We start from the raw sequence: 25,582 nt of genomic DNA on the forward strand, positions 1-25,582 counted from the left end.
TTTGGGAAGTTTGTTCCATAGTTCTGGGGCGTAGTTGATAAAGGCTGCATCACCGATCCTCTTTTGACTGTTTCTGGGAGCCTCTAGTAGTCCAGCAGCTGATGATCGCAGTGTTCTTGCTGGCCTGTAATTTGGCGAGTGTTGGCAATGTAGCTAGGTCCCTGTCCATTTAGAGCTTTGTATGTAAGGAGAAGGACCTTGTAGTAAATTCTAAATGTTACAGTAAGCCAGTGTAGAGCAGAGCAAGACTGGACTAATGTGCTCTCTCCTTTTGGTTCTAGTTAGCAGTCGGGCTGCAGAGTTTTCGATTAGCTGAAGCCTCTGTGGTTTTCTTAGGGAGACCTGTGAAAAGTGCATTGCAGTAGTCTAACCTGCTAGATATGAATGCATGAATTAGCTTCTCAGCATCGTTTTGATTAATAAATGGTCGTACCTTTGCTATATTTCTGAGATGGAAGAACAATGTTTTGGTCACTTTGTTAATATGAGAATTGAAGTTCAGTTCTGAATCTATGATAACCCCGAGACTTGTGACCTCAGATTTGATCCAAGGGGTTAGTCCTCCCAGGTTCTTTATTAACGTTTCTTTTTTTGTTTTGGGGCCGATAATTAGAATTTCAGTTTTGTTCTCGTTTAGTTTCAGGAAGTTCTTACTCATCCATTTATTTATTGCTAATAAGCAGTCTGTGATGGAGTTAATAGCTGTATCATTTGGTTCAGCAGATATGTACAGTTGTATATCATCTGCATAGCTATGGAAACCTACATTATGTTCTCGGATGATATCACCCAGCGGTAACATGTAAAGGGAGAAGAGTAAAGGACCTAAGCAACTCCCTTGTGCAACTCCATAGTTGTTGTCATATATCTCAAGACATGTGGCCTTCACTGGCCTCCTAGTTTAACACTATCAGTGCCGGCCTTGTTTTCCTTTTTACCCCCTTGAATGCCATCATCCACTTCAATGTTAGCGTTAAAAACGCATAATCTATGTTTTAAATTTAAATGTGTCTAATCTGCCCATCGCTTAACAATGACTTGTTTGCAGTCAACGTTGTCGAAACGGAGTTTTTTAATCGGTTCATATCCTTTTTATAGCATTTCGAAAAGCTATCGTTCTCTAAAGTTTCCGGAAAATTGAAAGATTCCCCCATAAACGGCATTTATTGGAATATTCTCGAATACACTAGACACGTTGTCATTTGTCGGCCTATTTATGAATCGTTTTCAAATAAACGCTAGATTATCGATAGTATATGTGTACTTATGCACGCTATAGAAGCGGGCTGAAAAATCTATTCTCTCATTTCCTCAACATCACACACACACACATACACACACACGGCACATGCTGATATATCAGTGAATACAGCTCTGATTATCCTAAAACTGGTAACATAGACTCCTTACCTTAGATCAGATGTTCTCCAAAAAGATTATTCCAATTCCTGATCGCCATTCCAAATATCGATCGTGTTTATTGATTGATTATTGGCTGCTGTAAATATATATTCCACGCTGCTTTCCAACTCGCGATCACTTCCCTCATCATCAGACGGCTCGCCAGCACAGTGGAGCCAATAGGCTCCCCCCACAGGGATCCAGCAGTATAATCGAATGGGCTGCAGTTACACAGGGATAGACGATAGGGGGCGGTATTTTCCCATCTGAGCTCCTAGAGGGTCTGCTGTACCAACGGGAGACTCGTTGATGAAATATGAATTCAGATCGCTAATAAAATAATCAAACAACAATTCACGTCGTCGGCACTCAACGGGGGGCATGATAAGATGACAATACACGTCGTCGGCACTCAAAGTGTTAACATAGAATTTCCTCCCTCTGATGTATGTTTTAAACCAGCTTAGCACATAGTCTGAGAAACCGACAAGGTTTTCAAGACGATTGATTAGAATATCGTGATCGATTGTATCGAATGCTGCACTGAGATCTAGCAGGATAAGGATGGAGACCTTATTCTCGTCAGAGTTTAGTCTGAGGTCACTTGACCTCTCACCTCAAGATAATAATAACTTTATTTGTATAGCACTTTTTTTTTTTTTATCCACTTTTTCTCCTTATTTTTCTATTTCTCTCCCATCCCAATTTCGCCTCGCCAATTCTCCCTTCAATTCTCCCCTCCCCTGTCTCGAACGTTGCTAGACTATGCCTCCCACTGGTCGGCTGCAGTGAGGACCAAGCCTTGCATCACGTGTCCCCTCCGGTACACGAGGAGGCAGCTGTCGCATCTTTTCACCTGCACAGCGCGATCTCTCAGTGGCGAGGAGTAACGCATGGGAGGCTCACGCTGCCCCCGATGCTTCCTGATTCTGCTGTACAGGCGTCACCCAACAGACATGTAGGAGTCGCTGTCCACAACGTCCAATCCCCACCCACCAGCTTTCCCACCCCTAACACTGCCAATTGTGTTAGTATGAACGACCAGCCAAGCTGGTAGCAACGCCGAGAGCTGGGCTCGAACCCAGCATCTCCTGCGTTAGTGGCGAGAGCCTTGCCCACTGCGCCACTTAGCCGCCCTGTATAGCACTTTTCATACAGAAATTGCCGTTCAAAGTGCTTCACAACAGTGAAAAATACAGGCATGAGCGAGCATAAAAAAGATAGAACTAGCCATGGTCGTCTCTGCGTCCTTTTCTTCATTTTTTAACCGTCAGCGCGTCACATAATGTAAGAACACGGTCCGTGTACGTTTCGATAGTTCGTTTTTTGTTACACATCATATGCAACCCAGTTTACCCAACACTGGTAAACAAACTACCCTCCCACTCAGGGCAGTATGGGGTAGAACACATAGTAGCATACTACAAGAACCTAGGCGTCCACAAAGACGACTTCAAACTGGAAATGGTAACTACAGATGAGGTACTAAAAAAACTGAGCGCCCTCCAACCGAACAAGGCCACTGGCCATGACAACATCCCCTCCAAATTCCTCAGAGACTCAGCAGCCGCCATCGGGGTTAGGGTTATCACACACATAATAAACCTCTCCATAAAACAGGGACACGTCCCCAAGGACTTCAAAATTGCGAGAGTAACACCCCTGCACAAAAAGGGCAGCAAATTAGACCCAGGCAACTACCGCCCTGTTTCTATCCTTACATCCATCTCGAAAGTCATGGAAAAAATAGTATACGAACAGATCGAAAAGTATCTCGCGGAAAAAAATCTAATCTACGAATTCCAATCTGGCTTTAGAACATCCCACTCCACTGACACATGCCTTCTCTATTTGAACGACCACATCAAACAAGAGGTGGACGCAGGCAAATACTGCAGCATGGTCATGCTGGACCTACAAAAGGCCTTCGACACTGTCAATCACACCATTCTGATTGACAAGCTAAAAGCAATTGGTTTTGATAGTCTATCAGTGAGCTGGATACAATCCTACCTGGAGGGGAGAGAACAGATGGTGGAGGTAAACGGTACCCTATCCCCCCCCCCCCTCACAGTGAACTGTGGTGTTCCACAAGGAAGCATACTAGGACCGCTACTATTCCTAATTTATGCAAATGACATGTCGTCAGCTTGTGACTGCAACTTGTTCCTGTTTGCGAACGACTCAGCCCTGCTGGTCTCTGACAAGAACAAGTTACAGGTTGAAAAAGCCCTCAGCTCAGAACTAGGCAAAATCTGCATATGGCTCGCCGACAACAAACTATCATTACACATGGGCAAAACAGAGTATTCTCTTCGGTTCAAATAACAAACTCAGCAAGACCGACGGCTTCTCGGTTACAGTGGGTGACAATATTGTCACAAGGAAAGATGAAATTACCTACCTGGGTTCCATCCTAGAGGCTAATCTTTCCTGTGACAAAATGGCATCCAATGTAATAAAAAAAGTCAACCAACGAACTCGATTCTTGTACCGGATCTCCTCTCTGGTAAACAAGAATACCCTGAAGACTCTGGCAGGAGCACTCATTCAAGGGTACTACGACTATGCGTGCACCTCATGGTACCAAAGCACCTCAAAGGCGCTAAAAACAAAATTACAAATATCTCAAAACAAACTGGTCAGACTACTGCTTGACCTTACTCCTAGAACCCACCTCACCCCTGCCCACTTTGACAACCTAGGATGGCTTAGAGTAGACGACAGAGTACAGAAACTTGCAATGGGCCTGGTCTACAAGATACACTACGCGACCAAGGTACCCATGTACATGTCAAAATACTTCCCAAAGGTCAGTGAATACCACGATCACAACACCAGAGGGAGCTCCACAAATCATGTCAAACCCAGATTCGGCTCAAACAAGGGACTAAACACGTTTCGCAATTATGCCACATCAATGTGGAACGCCCTACCCAAAGCTGTAAAGGAATGTGAATCACTACCCACTTTCAAAAACACTCTCAAAGAACACCTACGGGAGACTGCAATTCAAAACTGGCCCCTACAAATGTCCTAACCCAGTTGTACAGTAAATGACCAAGTATGGCTTTGTCAGTATTCCAATGTACAGTGAGTGTACAATGCCCCCCCCCCCCCCCCCCACCTCCAATGTACAGCCCCCACCCACCGTCCCCCAATGTACTGTTTCTACGTCAAATGTATATACACTCTTTTTCTGGACACTTTTTGTATCACAAACAGTACTGTATTTGCAAATCTGATATGTCATAAATGTATAGATGTAGCAGTAGGCCTACTGTCTATCTGTATGTCATGTATGTCATGTATGTCATAATGTTATGATGAATTGACAATGGGGGACCCTGATGTAAACAAGACGAAAGTCTTTCTCTGGTCTGCATCCCCTTAACAATTGTATGTATTGAGCTGTACTGTACTGTACCCATTCTGCAATCTGTTAATAATGAATGAATGAATGAATGAATGAATGAATGAATGAAAACTTTATTTAACAGATTGCAGAATGGGTACAATACAGTACGGCTCAATACATACAATTGTTAAGGGGATGCAGACCTGAGAAAGACGTTTGTCTTGAAAAACTTGATAAACGTTTCAACCAATCAATCAATCAATCAATCAATCAATCAATCAATGAGAGTTTTCTAAATAAAATAATGAAAACTCATGTAGCTACTAGACAAGAATCAACAAAGCTGCGCGTTTCTTTGGCATTTACGGTATTTCACGTGTCGTGTCGTCACATCCGTAAATAGAGAACGACTCCCAACAAAGAGGCTAAGCTGCTTTCTTCGTAGCCTTTAGGGACAGACAGCAAACACCAAGCGTTGCACTAACAGCAGAACATAAGAGCAACATTATTGTCGTCACATGCGTGTGCAGGACAATCGGGTTACGAACGTTACATTTACAAACGTTTTGCGTAAAACGTGTTATTATTACAATGTTGAGCAGTGTCTCTCTGCGAGCTCAAATAGCGTCCATTATCGATGTACTCTCCAAAGCTGCTGTGGCAGAAATCAGCAAAGTTGTCGACGATGGCATGGTGGTATTACGTCTGGAGATGTGCCAAAGGGAAAACGAGATCAAAAGCCTGAAAAACAACGTCGAGGTTATTCACAGTGAGTTGAGAGCCGCCCAGGGAGCTGCCCAGGACCGTGTAACGTCGTTACCCACTCGCCCAGAAAACCATGGAAGAGATGGTGAGGTGGACACACCGAGATCTGTTTGCCAGTAGCAGAAATGGTCTGAATGTGTTTTCTGAAACTAGAATGGCTGATATTCCATACATTGCATGTATTCAATAGATTGATTGATTGACAACTTTATTAACAGATTGCAGATTGGGTACAGTACAATACAGCTCAATACACACAATTGTTAAGCAGTGCAGACCAGAGAAAGACTTTCGTCTTGTTTACATCAGGGTCCTCTATTTTCAATTCATCATAATATGACATACATGACATACAGATTTGCAAACAGTACTGTTTGTGATACAAGAAAAGTCCAGAAAAGCGAGTATATATACATCTGACGTAGAGACTGTACATTGGAGGAGGTTGGGTAGGTGGAGGGGGGGGGGGGGACTGTTACAGTACATTGGAGGTGTTTGGGTGAGTGGGGTGCAATTCCATGGAGGGATTATTTCACCCCCATAATTTGTTGGTGACACTTGTGGTCAGCTCTGCTCATATAGTATCAAATTGCTTTTAAAGATCAGGCAGAAAAGTATATTTAGTCAAATAAGTCCACTTTTCCACGAGATTCACACTGATCACATTCTGCGATGGGATGGCAAACAGCAGCACTGATCACACAGAAACTTCCCTTGATGATGAGCCAGGTGTGTTTACAATTGCCTCATCATGTTTGTGATTTACCAGAAGTTTCCGTGTGATCGGTTTGATTGATTGATTGAAAACTTTATTAACAGATTGCAGAATCAAATCAAATTTATTTGTAAGGCCAGACAACACACGTTAACACTTTCAGTGCCACCAGGGGGCGCACGACTTAGTGCTTGAATGCCACCATCGGCGCCAATGTTAACGTTAATATCGCCTAATCTATGTTTTAAATTATGGCTATGTGTCTAATCTGCCCGTCGCTTATCAAAGAATCATTTTCCAGTCAGTGTTGTCAGATTGGTTTTTTATCGCTTCATTTCCGTTTGAGAGCATTTTGAAAAGCACCCGTTTTGAGGTGAAAAACAGCTCATTCTGTGATAATCGCCTTTTACTGGAATATTCCAGAACGTTGATATTTGTCGGCCTATTTATGAATCGTTTTCAAATAAACGCTAGATGATCAATAGTATACGTGCACGCACGTTCGAGGCGCGCGCTGATAATAGCTGCTTTCATTTCCTCATGGATTTTACAGTGAAACAGCTGGAGCACATATCACAAAAAAGCTTATATCTTCATGAAAACAAGTCTGATTATCCTAACACTGATAACATAGATTCCTTACCTGACATCAGATGGTATCCAACTGGTATATTCCAATTCCTGATCACCATTCGAAAAAATCGATAAGTGTATAGATCTAACGTGTATACAGTAGAACTCATGATCCGCGGGGCTCAGAGCCCCCTGAATGAACTCTGGTACTCCGGCTGCATGGGTGAGAACTGAGAAGTGAAATGTGGACTGGAATTTTTTTTCCCATCCATTTTCATTGAGTCTATTCCAAAAGGGTGATTTACCATCTGGGAGACGATAGGGGGTGCTTTTTTCACATCTGATCGCCGGCGGCCCTTGGGTAGGCTAGGGTAGGCTCGCGTGATGCAATATGATTTCAGATCGTGAGTGGCTCTCAAAGTGTTAATGTCCCCCATGGGTACAATACAGAATGGGTACAATACAGTACAGCCCAATAGAAATCAATGCTAAGAGGATGCAGACCAGAAAAATACTTTCGTCTTGTTTACATCAGGGTCCTCTATTTTCAATTCATCAGGACATTTACAAGACATACAAATATACAGTACTGTTTAAGAAACAGAGATCGTAACAAAATATATACATTTGAAGGGGGAGAAACTGTACATTGGAGGGGTTTTGGGGGGGGGGGATTTGGACATTTACTGGGGCCAGTTTCTAATTGCAGCCACCCGTAGGTCCTCTTTGAGAGTGGTTTTGAAGGAGGTACTAGGGATTCACATTATTTTACGGCTGTGGGTAGGGCTTTGAAGAAGGAGGTCAGTCAGGTATGGGGGGCTATGGAGGGCTTTGAAGGTGAGGAGTAATAATTTGAACTGTATGTATACATTCCTTAATCGGGAGAGTGGAGGACAGGAGTGATGTGGTCACGGGACCGGGTGTTCGTGAGTGAGCAGCAGCGCTCTGGACCATCTGAAGTCTATGGAGGGAGCGGGAGGTGATGCCAGTGAGGAGGGAGTTGCAGTAGTCTAGGCAGGAGGAAATGACGGCGTGGATGAGGGATTCAGCAGCGAGGGGGAGAGGCAGTGTCTGATTTTGGATATGTTGCGGAGGTGAAAGTAGGAGGTTTTGTTGATGGAGTGGACGTGGGGGTCGAATGAGAGGGTGGGATCAAGGATGACGCAGAGGTTGCGAACTAGGGGGGAGGGGGTGCTGCTGTGTTTGCCATCCCGTCGCAGAATGTGGTCCGTGTGACATATTTGTGGACATTTAAATATAAGTTTTCTGCCAGATCTTTAAAAGGAATTTGATACTATATGACGAGAGCTGAGCGCTAATCGCAGCAATTAATAATTTGGTGAGTAAACAGTGATCCATATGGAGTGATCGTTAAGGAATACATGCACTTTATTGTCTTATCGTTGTCTCACTGTTCTGTCCTGTTTTGCACTTTATTTATTCTTATTTGTGAAAAAAGTATGCACTGTAATGTTGTATCACGTTCCATTTGTGTCATACATAAATGGCGAATAAAGAAATCTGAATCAGGCATTCTAGGGCTATCTGAAATCTTGCTGTATTCTAAATCTTTCCACAGATGGTAAGAGTGGCATCTTTGAAGAGAGGACCTTGCTCGACAAACCGCCTACTGATAAGGAGCAGAATAGTTCATCCAAACCCGACGTGCAGGTGAAATCTGAACGACGGGAGGAAGCGAGAGAAAGACCCGAGCTTCTAGGAAAAGAGTTGGAGACGTACGAGAGAGACAACGAATCGTGGATACCCCGGCCGGACGAGCAGGGGCCCAATCGTTCAAATTACTACAAAGGTTTAGAGCAGAGCTCTCTGTCATGTCTGTCCGAGTCAACATTAAGTGCTGGGTTTTCCCGCGCCGCCGGCAGCAGCAGCTCTGGTACCTTTCAGCCAAGCCCGTACATCCGGGGTCCTTTGAGTTGCAGTCCGTTTCGTAACTTCTTCAATACCGTACGTAGGAGGAACGCAAAGAAGTTCATGTTTAAAAAAGTTCTTATTTGTCCATATTGCGGAAAGACTTTTGAGCGAGCCGGGCACCTGGAGAGGCACAAGTTGATTCACACGGGGGAGAAGCCGTATCGCTGTGAGATCTGCGGAAGGCGCTTCAACCAGAAGTGCAGCCTCAAGGGTCACCTGAAGACCCACAGAGTCTGTAAGTGGCGGAATATTATTTACTTATTGTCCGTGTTGTTTTTGTGTGCTATGATTTTCCCATCGTGCCACATGGATTAAAAACTGGGGGGAAACACCTGTCCCGGGCCAGCAGCCCTGGTATGTTGCTGTCCTAGGCAACCTAGGATGTTGGTTTGGCACCCATCCTCGCCTCCACTCAATTAGGCCTACCTGTCATTTGGTAGTCAATCATGATATTGATCATTTCATTCTATATTTGCAAGTAAAAAAAATTCGAGTACAGAACCTTGAGAAGATCCTAAAGAGTCCTGTAAACGACCTGGATTAATGTTGAGCTCACTATGATTCTGGTCACTTGTGATAGTTAATACTATTAGGCTACTCAAAACAAACATCCGCAACGCTACATCCTGGACTCATTCAAATCTCAACTCAAATCTCACCTCTTCACCAAATGTATTAATAACTGCCTGATTTCCCCCCTTTTTTTTTCTTCATATATATATAATTTCTTTTCTTAGTTGTTCCTCTGATCTCCTTCCCTTAGTTGCCCCCCCCCCCCCCCACACTGTTGAGCGCCTTGGGTCTCATGAAAGGCCCTATATACATCTTAAGAAATTATTATTATTATTATTCCTTGATTTAAATTAAAACCGCAACAGATAAGTAAAATCACGTTCAAAGACTCAGCCCCCCACACCTAACACGATATAACCTGGTTGTTTCAAACCTTAAGGGTCAAGGGTGATTCATTACATTGGGACGCTCTGGCTGTTGCATTCCTAGAGGTCACCCATGAGCTGAGAGAGACGGGCAAAAATAGGTGAGGGAGCGGGGGATGGGCACTTCCAGGCTCTCCGGTGACAGCTGCCTCAATGCGAGAATACCACCACGACAAAGCTATTACAAAACTTGTAGGTCTAATACAATTTTCTTTTTTAAATCATCTGGAGTGTCAAGGGACTCTGTATACAGGGCTCCCGCTGTGTCTTACAAAGTCTTAAATTTAATATTCAGAATTGTAGGCCTTAAAAAGATCTTCAATATGATTTTGATAGGTCTTTGGGGGAAAGGTCCGGGCTGCATCAGTTACCCCCCCCCCCCCCCCCCCAACAATTTGTGTGGAATTACTACTTTCATAGTAATTCTCCTTTAGTACTTTTTTTGCCAGTAAATGGGTATTCAATTATATTCAAAGTGGTCTTAAAAAGTCTCTCAGTCTCTCCCTTTCAACTCTGTGTGTGTTTGTCAATGACATTGAATAAGAACGGTGTGTGCTATACAGAATGCAGAACAATAGTTTTACCTGGATTTATCTTGTTTTCATAATCGTTGGAACTTGGAAGCCAAAATCACAATTGAAAATGGACTTTGAATAATCTTACAATTGGCCCAAAAGTAGACCATGAAAATACCATCGCATCTACACCGCTTGTGTTTTTCTAAAGCCCCAAATGGGCCGATACGGATTGTGGAATCCCTACTCAAGTTTTTGCTGCAGTTTTAAGAAGCCTCAAAAGTCATTGTTTTTGGAGCAGTTTTAAGAAGCCTTAAAAGTCTTGTTGAAACCTGCAGGAACCTTGTGTATTAGGAGGAGTGTAAAGGTACACGTATCTGTATCGAACCGTTTCAGTGTGACTGTGTACAGAACGAATACAACGGTATGTTAATCACTAATGACCGCCCACCGGGCTGTTTTTTTCACAATCTAATATAATAATAATAATAATTTTTTAATTACAAGTCGATTATTAATTTCAATATAGAATATTTGTTGACAGCCCTACAAGTACAATTAGTTACTGCAGTGCACACTACATCTCACCCCTGAGTGGAACATGGAAAGCCAAACTTTCCCCACACTGTACTGAAAACCCGTACCGAACCTTGACTTCAAAACCGAGGTACATACCGTACCGTGGTTTTTGTGTACCGTTAGTCCGTTACACCCCTATTGTGTGTAATCTTTATCTAATTGATTAGGCTAAGTGTAGCTATGGACAACAGTGATTCAAACATCTTCAAGGACGTTTGAGGCTCCTTAACTGCTCCAAAAACAAGGACTTTTGAGGCTCCTTAAAACGTTTCCAAAAACTTGAGTATGGATTCCACAATCCGTATCGGCCCATTTGGGGCTTTAGAAAAACACAATCGGAGTCGATGCGATGGTATTTTCATGGTCTACTGTTGGGCCAATTGTAAGATTTTTCAAAGTCTATTTTCAATTATGATTTTGGCTTCCAACGATTATGAAAACAAGATAAATCCAGGTAAAACTATTGTTCTGCATTCTGTATAGCACACACCGTTCTTATTAAATCTCATTGACAAACACACACAGAGTTGAAAGGGAGAGACGGAGAAAGAGGAGAAGCTCTGTATATGGTGTGTCTGCATGCGTTCATTCTCGCCTGTTACACACAGGGATTGTCTGCCAGTAATCCATGTTGTTTCTTGAGATGATGATGATGAGATGGTGAATGTCGAAGTGATCAATGGAGGAAAGGTTGAACGGCTTGAAAAGTTGCAACCGATGACGGTAGGCTACAACTCTGCAGAGTGGTCCCCGTTAATGACATAGTTGTAGCTAATTCATTCAAACCTTTATTTATTCTCGAAAAGGACAATTGAGGTCACCCTTCAATGTCGTCAAGACTTAGACATTTAAATGCATACATCTTTTACAATATAATAATAATAAATATGAATGACTATCTCTATATAGCACCTTTCACACATGGACCGCAGCCCAAAGTGCCCCACAGCAAATAGTATAAAATGAACATATGCATAAAATCAGCACACAATTGACAGAATAAAAACAAGGCATGAATTGCAGACATAAGAATAGGTATAAAAGACAATCAAATTAGTGCAACGTAAACGTGCAGACATAAGAATAGGCATAAAATAAGTACAATAAGTACAGTGTTGCTCGAAGGCGTGTGAACCCCCCCACCGGAACAGCCAGTCCCCCAAACACCCCACACATCAATCCCCACCATATCCCCCGATAAAGCACATCATGACTAAGGAAAACACAAACGGCTAATGATAGGAACAGTCATTCCATTAACAAATATCATGACTGGACTCAAATGAATAGGAATACTTTTTTTTATTATTATTATTTTTTTATTATTATTATTATTATTATTATTATTATTATTATTATTATTATTATTATTATTATTATTATTATTATTATTATTATTATTATTATTATTATTATTATTATTATTATTATTATTATTATTATTTTTAAACAACAGATGTATGTTTATTTTGCAGCAATTCTTTGTCGTTGCCGCCATCTTTAGTGTTACATCCCCTCACACTCCAGTTCTCAGGCTGCAGCTGGTTTAAAAGCGAAAGTAAACCGGCTTCTCTGCTGGCTGTGGCTCCAGGGGAGTTGAACAGTTCTGGCTCTGCTAGTTTCTTTTCAATCTTTTGGAGCTTTTTTGGTGGAGTCCGTGACTCGTGACTGGAGACTAGCTCTGCTAGCACACATAGCCTACTGTGTACAGATGGTTTCAAACTGTATTTTAAATTAGAAAGCAAACAAAATAAATGGACAAGAGAAAAATAAATCTCAATTTGGTCAGTATTGTCATTTGGACAAGCAAAGCCATTACTTTAAGTTGCAGGCAAGAAAGACAAGTCTGTCCACTCACTTCCCTGTTGCAGGTCACACATTATTTATTTTTTTGATATTTCTTTTGTCGATATCTTTGTGTCTCTAATGTACTGTGTAATGTATGCCGTTGGTGGCGCTCGAAGCATAGAAACCCCCCCCCCACCCTTTCGTGCATGCATGATGAAACATAATACCGATAATCTTGCGTTGATTTCAGAATGATTCTTGATCCAGGCGAGAAATGGCACGATTTATAATGAAATGCAGTAAAGCGCTGTTTGCCGGCGTTTCCTGGGATTACACAGGATCACTCTAAAACTATACTCATTCACCACGGTATAAAACGGAAATGTATGGATGAGTATTTGTTTTTTGCACTCACTGACAATCGATGTTGTTATTAGATCCATAGCTATAATATTTAATATAGGTTTAGCACTGCAAACACCGGAACTTATCCCCATTGAACAGAGCGCTGGCACACAACGGCCCAACGCCCATAGCGACCTCTGGCGCTGAACCTGTTAATGAATATAAAGAATATTATCAGTTTTAATACTATAATATTAATGTAGCCTAATCTTTATCTGGAACTGTGAAGAAAAACCCCATTGGTTTAAACAGAATGAATAGACTCATAAAATAATATATACAATTTATTTTTATTTTTAATTTTTTTATAAAAAATTCTAATGTTGATTTAGAATTCGAATGCCAACGTAATGAACGAAGGTCCGAATGTTCAAACGTTACTGGCCCGGTATTGCACAAGTAACGGAATCCTTCTCACGCAGATTTCTTTCATATCTTTAACAGGTATCGAGCCTGGACCCATTATTGAGTTGCCACCTCCCGAGCAGAAGCATGTTCCTGAGCAGAAGCAGCAGGTTCCCGCGGAGACTCCCTGCGCCGACACTCACCACCACCCAGAGGACCAGGGCAAGAACCAGGCGGAGGACCAGGCTCTACCCAAGGACGAGGACGTTCTGCCGACACCTGCTCAGGTGAAGACTGAGCCGGCCGAGGACGACGCCGCCCAGGCGTCCTGTGACGGAGGAAAGGAGCAGACTAGAGAAGTAGACAAACTAGCCGAGGACTTTGCGGCGTACGACAGAGACAGTCAGCAGTGGTTGTCGAGACTACAGGGGCAAAACGATTCGGAGATGAGCAATTCTGAGTATCTCGGCACTCCAGGGCAGAACTCTCAGACCTTCCCTGGAATCGCTGCCCTACTCCCTGCGCCAGCGGAAGCTTCTTGTAGCACCTTCCCCTTTCCAGGGAAACCATATAGTGATCGCCAAGAAGACGTGATCTCACAGTCTCAATATAGCTCCTCAGACTTATTGATATCAAGTGATGGCACGGTTCACTCCGGCTTGCATGGCATGGAGGGGCCCTCTCTGAATCACCACCATCCCAGCTTCCAAAGAAATGGCAGATCGTTCCAGGTTGCCAAACCAACAAGTGAGGGCACGGTTCACTCCGGCTTGCATGGCATGGAGGGGCCCTCTCTGAATCACCACCATCCCAGCTTCCAAAGAAATGGCAGATCGTTCCAGGTTGCCAAACCAACAAGTGAGGGCACGGTTCACCCCAGCTTGCATGCCATGGAGGGGCCCTCTCTGAATCACCACCATCCCAGCTTTCAAAGGAACGGCCAGTCCTTCCAGGTTGTCAAACCAAAGAAGTTCTTCATCTGTACGTACTGTGGCAAATTCTTTGAGCGCGTCGGCCATCTTGAAAGGCACTTACGAATTCATACCGGGGAGAAGCCGTATGGCTGTCACGTATGTGGTCGTTGCTTCAATCAGAAAAGCAGCCTCAAAGGGCACATGAAGACGCACAGAATCGGTAAGAAATATTACAGTTGCCTCATAAAACGATACACTTGTCTAATAACCTTGCTGCGCCTGAGTGAGTGCCGTCGTTCTTCTTAACTGTTAATGTTTTCTTTCTGAAAAGGGGAGGGACCAGAGATGATGGAGGGGCATCACCTGGTGCAGAGGATGCACGACGACCAGCCGCCAGGGAATCCAGGAGAGCAACCTACTGGACCGCTGAGCGGAGAGGGACAACTGTCCATCTCCGGATACAGCGAAAGAGCCGGTGAACAGGAGTTGATAGTAAAGCTAGAGCGAGAAGAGGAGGTTGAAAGCCAGACTTTCAACCAGTCTGGGAACGAAGGAGGTACAGAAGTACCCAATCAAGGCCAGCCGTGGGCGGTGGGGATCGAGCAGAGCGGAGACGCTCCCTCTCCTCTTCCCGGCTGTTCCAACGCCACCATGCAACCCGCTGCCACGGTTTCACACGATATGAAGTATCACCACCGTCCCCTCGACGGGACATCGAGTAAGCTCAGAGGCTACGCGTCACCCGGCGAGGACATGTCTTTTCTGGACGAAAAGGACAAGATGGAGATAATGCACAGTGATCAGTATTCAACAATTATGGCCATGCAGTCCAAGAGCCTGGACATGACCTTAGCGCCTGGGTTGCAGGAGCAGCCCTCGGCGCAGGAGGCGGCAGTGAATAGGTATAGTGCCGTTTCTACCAGTAGCCAAGAGGGCTGCGTGTTCGAGTTTGACATGAGCGCCCCAGGGAACCTCGAGGAGGCCTGCAGTATAGATGCGACTAACGAGAATTGCTTTATATGCTCGACGTGCGGGAAGAGCTTTGATCACTTTAGCCATTTCGAGAGACACCAGTGCACCCATACCGGCGAGAAAGCATTCAGTTGTGAAATATGTGGTACTACTTTCAATCAGAAGAGCAGCCTGAAATTGCACCATAAACTCCACGTAGGTTTATGTTGATCCATGACTTAATCTTCGTCACACGGAAGAAATCATGTTCCCATTGACTCGTCTGATGGACGCGCGTTGCCAGCCGTTGAGAAAGACGTTGAGAACAACCGCTGGGCGTAATCACGTCAACCCTACGAACACATGTTTGTGCTAAAAGAATGTCCAAGAAATAACTGTGCTTTAACTGTTTGCATTATAAAATAAATGACAAGCAATTGCATTATAGAATAAAGGACAAGAAATTGGTGACAATCAGGCTGACCACTTCCCTTGTTTGTTTCGTGTCCCGTGAGGCTTGGCGTGCAAAAATCTAAATGGAGACTGGAGTAATAAATAACCCAAATGTGTCTGTTATCATCCACCTCCAAACCCCATGGCAAAAGCATGGTAACCCAAACCCTGTGTGCTAAAAGCCTCTGGATCACTTAGAAATGCCTTAAAAAACAAAGTGTGGAAGGGTTTTTTGCCGTCATGGTAATTTTTTGGGGGGCGGTGTTGACCAGTTCACCTGTGTTTGCCACATTGCCACTGTGCCATACCGGCTGGCTACAAGTGCCAAATACAATACTGAATTGTAGGTAAATTATTGGCCAACGGTAAATAGGGGTGTAACAATGCGACCTCACAACGATTAATTTCGATTACGATTATTCAGGCAACGATTCAATGTATCATGAAATCTCGTCATTTGACCATGATTCGATAATTTTCTATCAGTTAATTCTCAAATATTTTGAATACACAAATGTGGCTGCGGGAACTGATTCACTCAGCATGAATGGACTATAGGTCAATAAAAACAATACACACAAAAAAAAAACATTATTTGATTTGATTAATTTAGATTATAATCGATTCTAACATTTTCAAATCGATGCAGTTGAATCATCACATTAGAATCGATGCATTTTGATTAATCGATGCATCGTTACACCCCTAGCGGTAAACATTCACAGGTGTGTTTATTTTGTCTGTACTGCCATGAAGAGGAGGATACAGTAATAGCGATGCTGGGAGTTGGATGCATTGAGACGAAGCCGGTGCAATGACTTGGCACGTGATTTATGCAACGTAGGGTGCACTGTACACCACATTCCAATCTAGCCTCGAATCTGTATAAATGTGAAAATATGAAGGAAAAGAAAATGAGTGTTTCGGGGGCAAATTCCAAGCATAACCACCAACTTCTCAGACAAACCTGCATTAAGACTTTATTTGGGTAAATTAAATCCAGCTCACTGGAGGCCACAGCTACTGGGAACTGGACACCATTGCGTTGAATGGCCAGATCAGGCGGAAGTTGGATGATTATTATGAGATATGGCTCAACTTCTTTCTTTGGACACTTGAGGATACTGTAATGGTGCTTTAGAAGTCAAACTGGACTTACTTTTTATACAGTAAAGCCCAGTGTAAACCTCACAACGCTGACTTGGCCTACTGCATGTCAACATCATTATACGCCAAGTGAGATATGATGTGTAGGGTGGGTCTTCTTAGAGCTGACAAGCTCCTGGCAGATGTTATAATCTTGGTTCAACCGTAGGGTTCAGAAATAGCTTCTCTTATCCGCCCACAAGCCCAACATGGTAAGAGGAAATTGCCAGATGGATTTTTTTTTTTTTATTTAAAAAATATTTCTGTCTGTCTGATAATGTAGGATGTCGGACCCAAAGAACAATTCAGCCCATTAGAAGGAACTACAGTGACTGAAGCTAATTCTCATCAGAATGACATGTCAAGTTTAAATGGCTGGATAATCGCTGGACAACCTGGGCATTATGGAGAGTTTTTTTTACAAAATGATTAACCCCTTTTTTTATGATAGGTAGGTATAGTGCTTGATGAGGAAAATATCTTGTTCCAGTACCAGAACCCCTTTTGTAGCTGAAGATATGATTGGGAGACCAGAGTTGGATGATCCATGGCCACCCCTTCCCTAGATTGTTTAGGAACTTATATTTTTATGGTAGCAATGTTTCCATTTCCACTTAAGACTGTTCTGGAAAATTCATTGAAGGAAGTCATTTCTCCCCCTAGATCTGTGAATGTTTTTTACAGATCAAAGGAGGAAATTATGACACATTTCAGGTAAAAAAAAAGAAAATTCCTTTTCCCCCACTGATGCGTGCGCACACTGAGTGACGTATACAGCGAACGGGTCTAATCGCAGCGATCAAATATGATATTTCGGTTAAAGGCCCAATCGGTGATCTAGACGTGAAAAAATAAGAATGGAGGCATGTTTTCATGATCTAGTGAAGTCGATGGAGCTCTTGATACAAGGACTGAGACGAGGCAACAGGTAAATATGAGTTTTAATTCTATTCACTGTGTTATGTGGCTGTACATGTTTTATGTCGACACTGGAGTGAAACAAATCTATATTCAGTTTTACAACGTGTTCCAAATGGCATATTTTATATCTACTAGTCAAGCTATTGAACATATCCCACATTGATATGTATGAAAAATTACTTTGGCTTTAAAGGATGCAGCACCAGGCCACTTGTCACCTTTGCATTTAAATAAGCTATTTACACAATATTTATTCAGATGTATAATATATAAATTAAATGTATAACCTACATGATGTGATGTCACAGATCTATCATGGAAAAGTCTTCATTTGTGAAGGAACCCTGCCTGCAATCTTCCTGATTCCTTGATAACCAGCTGCTTCTATCTTGAATGATTACACTGACTCTAGTTCCACATCATCCCTCTGCATCAACCAGGGATGGATGTTTTTTGTTACTTTTTAATCTGATCTGATTACATAGGGGAGTTGACAGGCACCTGGCCGAGGCCTCTTTGCTGATAACAACATATGGGTAAAGGCTTGGTTGCTAGTCATCAGCTAGCCCCTTTTAGGTATGTGATGCACTCCAACAAGTTTGGACGAGTGAATACACACAGTCCCTTATTCCTCCATAGGAAAATCCCACAATTAACTCTGTCTCACTTTTCTCTATCAAAACGCTCGTTGTACAAGTATTGCAGAGAAATTTCAAAGGTACTCACAGTTGCACAATGGTTTCGGACAGACAAACGCTAGGGTTTGAAAGCTCGGCATTGCTAATAGACATTTTAAATAATTTTTATAAACTGGTCAACACTGCTCAAAACGGCTTTAGCTGCCTGATGCCGGAAATAAAGCTGTGTTGACCAGTTTATAATTTTCTTTTTAAATGTGTATTAGCAACGCCGAGCTTTCAAACCCTAGCGTTTGTCTGTCCGAAACCCTCGTGCAACTGCGAGTACCTTTGAAATTTCTCTGCGATACTTGTACAACGAGCGTTTTGATAGAGAAAAGTTCTTCAGAGTTAATTGTGGGATTTTCCTATGGAGGAATAAGGGACTGTTTATTCACTCTGTGCATTACAGTCACGAAAGGGGCTAGTCATCAGCAGACTGATATATCTCTCCACACGTACTTTAATAGAATAATAATAATAACTTTATTTGTATAGCACCTTTCATACAGAAATTGCAGCTCAAAGTGCTTCACAACAGAAAAAAGACCGGCAAAAGATTTGCACATAAAGTACAGACATAAAATCATTTTTTCACATATAACATCCCAACAGGCCACCTTATATAATAGAATAGAAGTACTTTATTAATCCTGAGGGAAATTCACCACCACAGATTGCTCACAATGAACATTTAGTTAATCAAAAGTAAAAACAAAAAAAACAAAAATACACAGTCAGAGATATACTAAAATTCTGAAATATACAGTCCCGACAATATACAGTATTGACAGCATAGAATTACAGACTGTATTGTACCCATTCTGCAATCTGTTAATAAAAATAGCTGATAGCTCCAATAATAATAATAAAAAAAAATACAAAACTGCTTGACAACATAGTTTTCTGTTTACAAATAGGCTACAATTAAAATGTGTCGATCTATTTTAGTCTAAAATTATTGACCACCAAAACCCCTGTAGGCCCAATCATGGTGGTTATCTATATCTTGAATTGATTATTGTAGGTAAATATGAAAAAGGGCTGAGTAATGTAATTTAGTTGTTCAAATGACAAATTTGAATTTAACAATTAAATACATTTTTATTCCCATTTAAGATTTTACTTTTGGGGAACTGTGTGTCTTTCGTGATATAATCTTCTGTTTTACGACACCAACGCGACGCCCCTCAACAAAAGTCCAGAAATGATATATATCATCACCCACCCACCCCCTCCTAATAGACAGTCTCCTCCCCACCGCATGTATATATTCCCTCCCCGCCGTATGTATATTTCTCTCCCACCCACCCCCTCCTAATGTACAGTCTCCACCCCATCATATGTATAATTCTGTCAGGATCTAGGGGTAACAGTACTGTATATTTGAATACCGTTTATGTCACAAATGTATCAGTACTAAATACCTATATGTCCCTATGCCATAAATGTCATGTATGTTGTGTATGTCTTTCGTCTTGTTTACATCAGGGTCCCCCATTTTCAATTCAATAGTTCAGTTGAATGAATGAATGAATGAATGAGAACTTTATTTAACAGATTGCAGAATGGGTACAATACAGTACGGCTCAATACACACAATTGTTAAGGGGATACAGACCAGAGAAAGACGTTTGTCTTGTTTCCATCAGGGTCCCCCATTTTCATTTCATATAGACATTTATGACATACACAACATACATGACATTTATGGCATAGCATAGGGACATATAGGTATTTAGTACTGATACATTTGTGACATAAGCGGTATTCAAATATACAGTACTGTTACCCCTAGATCCTGACAGAATTATACATATGATGGGGAGGGGACTGTACATTAGGAGGGGGTGGGTGGGTGGGAGGGAAATATACATACGGCGGGGAGGAGACTGTCTATTAGGAGGTGGTGGGGGTTTTGGGCATTTACGGTGGCCAGTTTCGAATTGCAGCCTCCCGTAGGTGCTCTTTAAGAGCGGTTTTGAATGTGGGCAATTCAACATGCCATTTCCGTGACTTTTTCGTGTTCAGTTTACTGAAATTGCAATTGATCAAGTAGGAGCCAATGTACGTTTTTTTTTTTTTTTAAATGTCTGTAAAAAGAGAACTACATCCACGACAGGGAAATAACAGCTTCCTGAAATCTCCTGTATCCCCTTTAGAAGAGAGCAATTACCAGTGCGCACTAATGCAACATTTACGGTAGATCACTCCGCCACGCGGAAGAGACGCTACGGCTAGAAATAAAATGTTTGTTGTGCGATGATGATCTGCAATTTATTATAACGCTGTGCAAAATCCTAATTCAGGATTTTATCGCTCCTAGTCATTCCTCACATAGTTCGTTGTAGGAATTAATATGGCATCGTGCATTACTTTTCAGACCCAATTAACCTCTGTAATGGAGGTTTTGGCTAAAGCAGCGGTGGTAGAAATAGCTAAACTAGTCGATGACAAATGTACATTTTTTCATCTTGAAATATCTCGAAAGCAAAACGAGAATGATGCGCTGAAAAGGAAATTACTCCTGATGGAAAGCAAACATGCACAGATGCAACGTGGACTCGGTAAGTAGGCGAACGTTACTTTGAGTTTCAACTGGCCTTTAACCTGCAACGTTAGCCGTCAAGAGTGGACATATTTTGCTATGAAAATTATAGACCCGACCGTTTTAGTAACAATTCAAATATAATTATATTGTAACGGACTGCTGCCAGTATTCTAAATTGTACTTCCTTGCGAGAATAGAATAGACTACACTTGTGTATCAGTCTGGTCTAAAAGAAATGGTAGATTCCTGGAGGAAGCAGTGGTGCACCCTGACATGTCATTGTGTTGTTCTGTGCACAGATCATTACTTGGACCCAGCGGGGGACGGGAGGAGCAGTTGTCCCCATCCCACAGGAGACGTGCAGGTGTTTTTAATTTGCATGAACATTATGATGAATTGAAAATGGGGGACCCTGATGTAAACAAGACGAAAGTATTGCTCTGGTCTGCATCTCCTTAACAATTGTGTGTATTGAGCCGTACTGTACTGTACCCATTCTGCAATCTGTTAATACAGTTTTCAATCAATCAAACTGTATTTTGAATAATGGAAATGAAGGCGGCTAAGTGGCGCGGTGGGCAAGGCGCTCGCCACTAACGCAGGAGATGCTGGGTTCGAGCCCAGCTCTCGGCGTTGCTACCGGCTTGGCTGGTCGTTCATACTAATACAATTGGCAGTATTAGGGGGTGGGAAAGCCAGTGGGTGGGGATCGGACGTTGTGGACAGCGACTCCTACAGGTCGGTTGGTGCGCCTGTACAGCAGAATCAGGAAGCGCGTTACTCCTCGCCGCTGAGAGATCGCGCTGTGCAGGTGAAAAGATGCGACAGCTGCCTCCTCGTGTACCGGAGGGGACACGTGATGCAAGGCTTGGTCCACATTGCAGCCGACCAGTGGGAGGCATGGCCTAACAACGTTCGAGACAGGGGAGGGTAGAATTGGATAATACGAAATTGGGATGGGAGAAAAAATAGAAAAAATGGGGAGAAAAAGTAGATAAAAAAAAGAATAATGGAAATGTATAGCTGAAAGTCAGGAACATGGACATACAATAAGAAGCTCAACCCACGCTTTTTATTATCTTATTTTCTTTATTATTTAGTTTGCAGAAATAGAAGACAACATGGAATCATTCACCATTAAGGAGGAGAGGCTAGATGAGGCACTCTGGACCGGCGCTTCTCCCGAACCAATGGGTAAGTTGAGAACTCGAGAAGGATGCGTGTTTTGTTCTTCTTGAAATTCGTATAATGGCCCCACTGAGTTAAAGGCACACACCAACATTTTGGGAAATGCGCTTACCATCTTTTCCAGAGTCGGACAAGAAGGTAGATACTGTAACTGAGTGGATTTGAATCTGGCACCACACACCAGCTGAGCTAAAGGGTCAGACCCATTAGCAGGTGCTGATTGACTGACTGAAATTGGTTTACAATACCAATTTCCTCTGTGCATTCAGTAGAAAGCTATCCGGCTGCAAGTTAGCCTAGCTTAGCACAAATGAATGGAAGCGGATACGGACCTGTTGGCCAAAAACACCTCTCCCGGTGTTTTAAACTAGGCTAGCTGTTCTATATCCGCTTCCGGTCATTTGTGCTGTGCTAGGCTAACTTGCAGCCGGATAGCTTTCTACTGAACGCACAGCGAGGAAACTGGTATCTTATCTTCTTGTCTGACTCTGGAGAAGACGGTAAGTGCATTTCCTGTTAAAGGTGTGTTCCTTTAACAATATTCAACTCTGTGATCTGCAGGCAATGTTGCACAATACAACAACACTTCCACGGGGAGGCCGCACTTTGAAGAGGACCGCCCAGCGGCCCACGCAGATGTCTCTAATCAAAAGACCCCAAACCAGTTCAACGATTCACATATTTCTGGACAGCATAGGGAAGCCGGTGGACTTCAGTTTGCGGTCAAGACGGAGAAGAAGGAAGACCAGTCACGATTTAGGCAAGATGGCTGCCAGCGCGGCGCAGGCAAACAGAGCCTCCTCCCGGCTGAATTCACCATGGATGAGCGGGAGAACCAACTCTGGTCGTCCATAATAGAAGGAAATGATGACATTGACGCCGGTTTTCCCGATTTTTCCAGCGTGGTCGAGGAGTATTCCAACTCGTTTCCTGACCATTCCGAAACGCAGAACCTCTCGACCGCCAACAAGCCGAGCAACGTCCCGCCGGCGTCTTCGCAACAGAGGCCGTGCAACGGAGTCTTCAACAGCGAATACCCAGACGCTTCCCAGTCGTCTGCGTTTCCGTCCAGACCTCCAGTTGCCCCGACGCAGCAAGACAGACAGAAAGAGGAGCTTTACTCTCCGAGAAACGCCCACGTCTCACATTTAAGGGAGCCAAACGACCGAGCGGAGAGGGACTTCACCGCTCCGGACAGTCCCGGAGGCACTCAGCCCCGCAACACGCCAGGAGACTTCCGCCTCGGCGCGCACAACGGTACCAAGAGCGGCTCGGGCGCGACGAGGGGCTTCATCTGTTCTCTGTGCGGTAAGACTTTCAGCCGCTTGCCGCAGCTCAAGTTACACCAGCAGACCCACCGGAGGAAGCGTTCGTTTTGGTGCACGGTCTGCGGCAAGAGTTTCCAGTGCTCCTCTCACCTCAGCATCCACTACCGGACTCACACCGGAGAGAAGCCGTACGTGTGCGTGACGTGCGGCAAGAGGTTCACCCAGCAGAGCAGTCTGAGGGTCCACCAGCGCACGCACAGCGGCGAGAGGCCCTACAGCTGCGCCCTGTGCGGGAAGACGTTCATCTTGATGCACCACCTGAAGAGACACAGAATCATTCACACGTACAGCTGATCGGAGGGTTTTGAGACTTGTGGGGCGCAGGACTACGGCTGAGCGGAGGGTTTTGAGACTCGCAGGGTGCAGGACTACGGCTGAGCGGAGGGTTTTGAGACTCGTGGGGTGCAGGACTACGGCTGAGCGGAGGGTTTTGAGACTCGTGGGGCGCAGGACTACGGCTGAGCGGAGGGTTTTGAGACTCGTGGGGTGCAGGACTACGGCTGAGCGGAGGGTTTTGAGACTCGTGGGGCGCAGGACTACGGCTGAGTGGAGGGTTTTGCGACTCGTGGATTGAAGGACCAGCTGAGTGGAGTTTTTTTCTTTTTAGACTTGTGGGGTGCAGGACCCGCTGAGTGGAGGGTTTTTTGAGACTTGTGGGGTGAAGGAGATATGATTGCAAGTGAGATACAACCTTGAAATTGAAAAAGCAATCCTTTTGGTTGCGACATGAATTCTTTGATAATACCCCCAGAACATTGTTCCCAGAGGAACTGGACTGATTTTAAGACAAATTGCTTGCTCCTTTTGTATAATATTGGTTGTAATCCTTGGACGTCAAGTGAAAATGCACGCTAAAACTGAATTGACATGATTAATCTCAAATGATTCAACGAAACCAGAAGCACCTCTGTTGTCAATTAACTTTTACAATACATACTTTTCTATCGAAATAAGCTTTATTTCATTGTATGGGTAACGGTTAAATCCACAACATGTTGGCCTCCGTAATCATGGCTCTCATTTCCATAGACTTGCTCATGTTCAGTAATCTAGATGGAACATAGTTTTCTAAAGGAACATTATGGGGAACGCTCTTACTGTGTTCTCCAGACTCCGACGAGAAGATGGATACAAATTTCCACTCTGTCCGCTACAAGCTAGCCTAGCTAAGCACAAATGTATCATAATAATAATACTTTATTTGTATAGCACCTTTCATACAAAAATTGCAGCGCAAAGTCACAGTAGTAAAAAGACAGGCATACATGACATATAAAACTAGCATAAAAAAGATAGCAGCAAGGTAAGGCAAATCAGTTTTTCATATTAGGATCTAACATTCCAATAGGCCTCTCTGTTTATGGTTTGATTCCGTTTTTTAAATCGTCAAGTCATAAAATGACATAAAACTAGCATTAAAAAGATAGCAGCGGATACTGACCTAGGCCTAACAAAAATAATGGTTGGTTTCAGGTTGCCGACCGACCCTGCCGATTTAGGTGCGACCCAATATATTTTATGAGTTTAAAAAAAGAATTATATATTATTATTATATATTTTTTTTTTTTTAGAATAAAGTTTCATAGAAATCTTAGTCAAACATTTAGTATTATGGATATTAAACATGCTGGCAGAGTACATGCATCCATGTTGTTGTGAACATTTTAACCCTTTCACTGCCACACGACAGCCGGTTAACCCTTTCACTGTGACAATACAGAAGGTTAGCCCTTTACTATCACACAACCGACGGCGATGCTCCATCATTAGCATCATTAGCTCCGCGGATGCGGAGCTAATGATGCTAATGATGGAGCATCGCCGTCGGTTGTGTGATAGTAAAGGGCTAACCTTCTGTCGTGTGGCAGTGAAAGGGTTAATTAAATAAAGAAATTCCCTATCCATAGTCGCCGTGGGAAAGAATAAAATAAAAAAAAAAAAAAAAAAATCCCTACCTACCCATGGCCAAACTGACAACCAACCTGAAACCAACCATTATTTTTGTTAGGCCTTAACTAGGCTAGCTTGTAGCCGGATAGCTTCCTACTGCATGTGAAAGCTATTCAGTGGAAATTAGTTACTTGACTACTGGGTGGAAAATTAGTATCTTATCTTCTTGTCTGACTCTGGAGAGATGAC

At 43.1% G+C, this 25,582-nt stretch overlaps 2 protein-coding genes across 2 annotated transcripts; both read left to right on the forward strand.

Moving 5' to 3' along the window:
* Window positions 1-5,224: 5,224 nt before the first annotated feature.
* Window positions 5,225-15,653, forward strand: LOC311239032 (uncharacterized protein). The gene is made up of 4 exons (XM_084327252.1): window positions 5,225-5,609; window positions 8,392-8,979; window positions 13,414-14,448; window positions 14,560-15,653. Exons 1-4 carry the CDS (start codon window positions 5,351-5,353, stop codon window positions 15,408-15,410), a joined length of 2,733 nt encoding a protein of 910 aa, XP_084183378.1. The 5' UTR covers window positions 5,225-5,350; the 3' UTR covers window positions 15,411-15,653.
* Window positions 15,654-20,632: 4,979 nt separating this feature from the next.
* On the forward strand, window positions 20,633-25,095 carry LOC311238953 (uncharacterized protein). The gene is made up of 4 exons (XM_084327160.1): window positions 20,633-20,943; window positions 21,227-21,291; window positions 22,028-22,121; window positions 22,677-25,095. The coding sequence occupies exons 1-4, from the start codon at window positions 20,736-20,738 to the stop codon at window positions 23,735-23,737; spliced, it is 1,428 nt and encodes a 475-aa protein (XP_084183286.1). The 5' UTR covers window positions 20,633-20,735; the 3' UTR covers window positions 23,738-25,095.
* Window positions 25,096-25,582: the final 487 nt, after the last annotated feature.

Source organism: Notolepis coatsorum (genome assembly GCF_963971535.1).
Source record: "Notolepis coatsorum genome assembly, chromosome: 13".
In the NCBI taxonomy this organism is placed as follows: Eukaryota; Metazoa; Chordata; class Actinopteri; order Aulopiformes; family Paralepididae; genus Notolepis; species Notolepis coatsorum.

Bases quoted from the DNA above. Each gene is read 5' to 3' on its own strand.
- LOC311239032 (XM_084327252.1), top strand. From the start codon at position 5,351: ATGTTGAGCAGTGTCTCTCTGCGAGCTCAAATAGCGTCCATTATCGAT. The intron at 5,610-8,391 runs GTGAGGTGGACA...ATCTTTCCACAG, and splicing joins AGAAAACCATGGAAGAGATG to ATGGTAAGAGTGGCATCTTT. The intron at 14,449-14,559 runs GTAAGAAATATT...CTTTCTGAAAAG, and splicing joins CATGAAGACGCACAGAATCG to GGGAGGGACCAGAGATGATG.
- LOC311238953 (XM_084327160.1), top strand. From the start codon at position 20,736: ATGGCATCGTGCATTACTTTTCAGACCCAATTAACCTCTGTAATGGAG. The intron at 20,944-21,226 runs GTAAGTAGGCGA...TTCTGTGCACAG, and splicing joins ACAGATGCAACGTGGACTCG to ATCATTACTTGGACCCAGCG. The intron at 21,292-22,027 runs GTGTTTTTAATT...TTTATTATTTAG, and splicing joins ATCCCACAGGAGACGTGCAG to TTTGCAGAAATAGAAGACAA.